The 3027-nt window shown below is 64.5% G+C and overlaps 1 protein-coding gene across 1 annotated transcript in view; it reads left to right on the top strand.

The window, feature by feature from the left end:
- Positions 1-13: 13 nt before the first annotated feature.
- ASPDH (aspartate dehydrogenase domain containing) overlaps positions 14-3027 on the top strand; it is a gene marked incomplete at its 5' end in the record, with an annotated part of 6821 nt that continues 3807 nt past the window's right edge. Inside the window, 4 exons of the mRNA XM_041458223.1 lie at positions 14-160; positions 385-602; positions 2280-2431; positions 2551-2949. Of these exons, the coding sequence (XP_041314157.1) occupies positions 14-160; positions 385-602; positions 2280-2431; positions 2551-2588 (555 nt within the window). The remainder of the gene's footprint in view (positions 161-384; positions 603-2279; positions 2432-2550; positions 2950-3027) is intronic.

Here is a 3027-nt window from a genome sequence, read left to right as displayed (position 1 = left end):
CGTGTCCCAGCTGGGGTCCCCCACGGCGCTGGCGGACGCTGGCACCGAGCGGCGGCTGCGGGCGGCGGCGGCGCGCGGGGGCCACACCCTGTACGTGCCCAGGGGGGCCCTGTGGGGCTGCGAGGACATCGCCAGGATGGACAGCGCGGGGACACTGCAGGTGACACTGGGGACATTGGGGACACTGGGGACATTGGGGACATGGCCAGGATGGACAGCGCGGGGACACTGGCCGTGAGTAGCCCTGGTGACAATGGGGACACTGGGGACATTTCCTGCCCTTGCGGACAGAGTTTGGGGACAATGTCCTGCCTTTGGGGCCAGTCCCTGATCGTGTCCCACTGTCCCCTGGCCGTGTCCCCTGGCTGTCCCTGCTGTCCCCAGACCGTGACCCTGTGTCCCCAGGGGTGTGCCCAGGGCTGGCTGTCCCCGCGCGTGGCGGCCGCGGTGGCCGCGGGGACGAGGACGGTGCTGTACCAGGGTCCCCTGCGGCCGCTCTGTCCCCTCGTCCCCAACAACGTCAACGCCATGGCGGCGGCCGCGGTGGCAGCGCCGCGCCTCGGCTTCGACGGCGTCACCGCCTGCCTGGTGGCCGACCCCAGGTGGGCGCTGCCACCGGGGACACCTGTGTACCTGTGTCACCTGGGTGTCACCTGTGTCACCTGTGTCACCTCTGTGTCACCTGTGTGTCACCTGCGGCACCTCTGTGTCACCTGTGTCCCCTGTGTGTCACCTGTGTCACCTGTGTGTCACCTGTGTGTCACCTGTGTCACCTGTCACCTCATGTGTCACCTGTGTGTCACCTGTGTGTCACCTGGGGCACCTGTGTCACTTTCATTACCTCCTGTGTCACCTGTGTCACCTCCTGTGTCACCTGTATGTCACCTGTGTCACCTGTGTCACCTTCATTACCTTCTGTGTCACCTCCTGGGCCACCCGTGTCACTGTGTCACCTGTGTGTCACCTGTGTGTCACCTGTGTGTCACCTGTGTGTGTGTGGCACCTCTGTGTCACCTGTGTGTCACCTGGGTCACCCGTGTCACCTGTGTGTCCCCTGTGTGTCACCTGTGTGTGTCACCTGTGTGTCACCTGTGTGTCACCTGTGTGTGTGTGGCACCTCTGTGTCACCTGTGTGTCACCTGGGTCACCCGTGTCACCTGTGTGTCCCCTGTGTGTCACCTGTGTGTGTCACCTGTGTGTCACCTGTGTGTCACCTGTGTGTGTGTGGCACCTCTGTGTCACCTGTGTGTCACCTGGGTCACCCGTGTCACCTGTGTGTCCCCTGTGTGTCACCTGTGTGTGTCACCTGTGTGTCACCTGTGTGTCACCTGTGTGTGTGTGGCACCTCTGTGTCACCTGTGTGTCACCTGGGTCACCCGTGTCACCTGTGTGTCCCCTGTGTGTCACCTGTGTGTGTCACCTGTGTGTCACCTGTGTGTCACCTGTGTGTGTGTGGCACCTCTGTGTCACCTGTGTGTCACCTGGGTCACCCGTGTCACCTGTGTGTCCCCTGTGTGTCACCTGTGTGTGTCACCTGTTGTGTCCCCTGTGTGTCACCTGTGGCACCTGGGTGTCACCTCTGTGTCACCTCATGTGTCACCTGTGGTACCTGGGTGGCACCTGTGTGACCCGGGGACACCTGTGTCACCTCTGTGTCACCTGGGTGTCACCTGTGGTACCTGGGCGGCACCTGGGTGTCACCTCTGTGTCACCTGTGGCACCTGTGTCACCTCTCTGTCACCTGTGTGTCACCTGTGGCACCTGGGGCATCTCTGTGTCACCTGTGCTGTGTGTGGCAGCTCCTGTGTCACCTGTGTCACCTTCATTACCTTCTGTGTCACCTCCTGGGCCACCCGTGTCACTGTGTCACCTGTGTGTCACCTGTGTGTCACCTGTGTGTCACCCGTGTGTCACCCAAGCCCTCAGCGTGCCCTCGCTGTCCCTTCCCTGTCCCCTTCCTGTCAGCCCAGTGTCCCCGTGCCCATTGTCACCGCGCAGGTGACAGCAGTGCCGCTGTCCCCGGCTGTCACACTGTCCCCGTCGAGGTGACACGGGAGCCCCCAGTGTCCCCTCAGTGCCACCGGAATTGTCACCCTCAGTGTCCCCAGTGTCCCCTCAGTGTCCCCAGTGTCCCCAACTGTCACACTGTCCCCTCCGTGTCGCTCTCCTGTCCCCAGTGTCCCCTCAGTGTCACACTCAATGTCCCCAATGTCCCTGTCACTGTCCCCAGTGTCCCCTCAGTGTCACGCTGTCCTTCAGTGTCCCCTCAGTGTCCCCAGTGTCCCCGACTGTCACATTGTCACCGTCGAGGTCACCGCGGTGCCCGAGGGCGGCCGCGCCCTCACGGTCAGCAGCACCCGCCGCAACCCCGCCGAGCCCGGCCACGTCACCGGCAGCGCCACCCGCCACAGCTTCTGGAGCAGCGTGCAGGGTGCGTCGCTGTCACCCCCGGTGTCACCCGCGGTGTCACCCCCGGTGCCACCCCCGGTGTCACCCCCGGTGTCACCCGCGGTGTCACCTCAGGGCCGCTCATTCTCTCCCTCCCCGCAGCCTGCACCGGGCACGGCGGCTGCGTCAAGCTCTGCTGAGGAGGAGCGGCGGAAATGCCTGCTTGGGGACGTCTTGGCGACAATTTGGGGACATTTTGGGGACAATAAATCCCAGGCCTGGCGGTGGTGGCGCCCTTCTTGTAATGGCGGCGGGGAGGAGGCGCGAGGTGATTGGTGGGGAAGCCGCGCGGGGCACGATGGGAGGAAGGGGTCTTAGCGCTGATTGGTGAACGCTGGGGCGCAAAGCATCACGGGAGGAAGGTCAAAGCGCTGATTGGGCAGCTGCTCTGGGGAGGAGGTCGGCGCGCTGTGATTGGTCGGCGCCGCGCGGGGCATGACGGGAGTTGTAGTCGCGGCCCTGAGGGGGCAGAGGCCGCCATGGCCCCGGAGGACGCGCGGGGTGAGGAGGGGGAGCCGGGGCCGCATTTTGGGGCGTCCTGAGGGGTCCTGGGGGGGCTTGGGGAGAGCAGGAAGGGCT

Source organism: Pyrgilauda ruficollis, unplaced genomic scaffold, assembly GCF_017590135.1.
Source record: "Pyrgilauda ruficollis isolate IOZ18807 unplaced genomic scaffold, ASM1759013v1 scaffold1269, whole genome shotgun sequence".
NCBI lineage: Eukaryota > Metazoa > Chordata > Aves > Passeriformes > Passeridae > Pyrgilauda > Pyrgilauda ruficollis.
The sequence above is the reverse complement of the archived record's forward strand: the minus strand, read 5'-3'. Positions and strand labels throughout refer to the sequence as shown.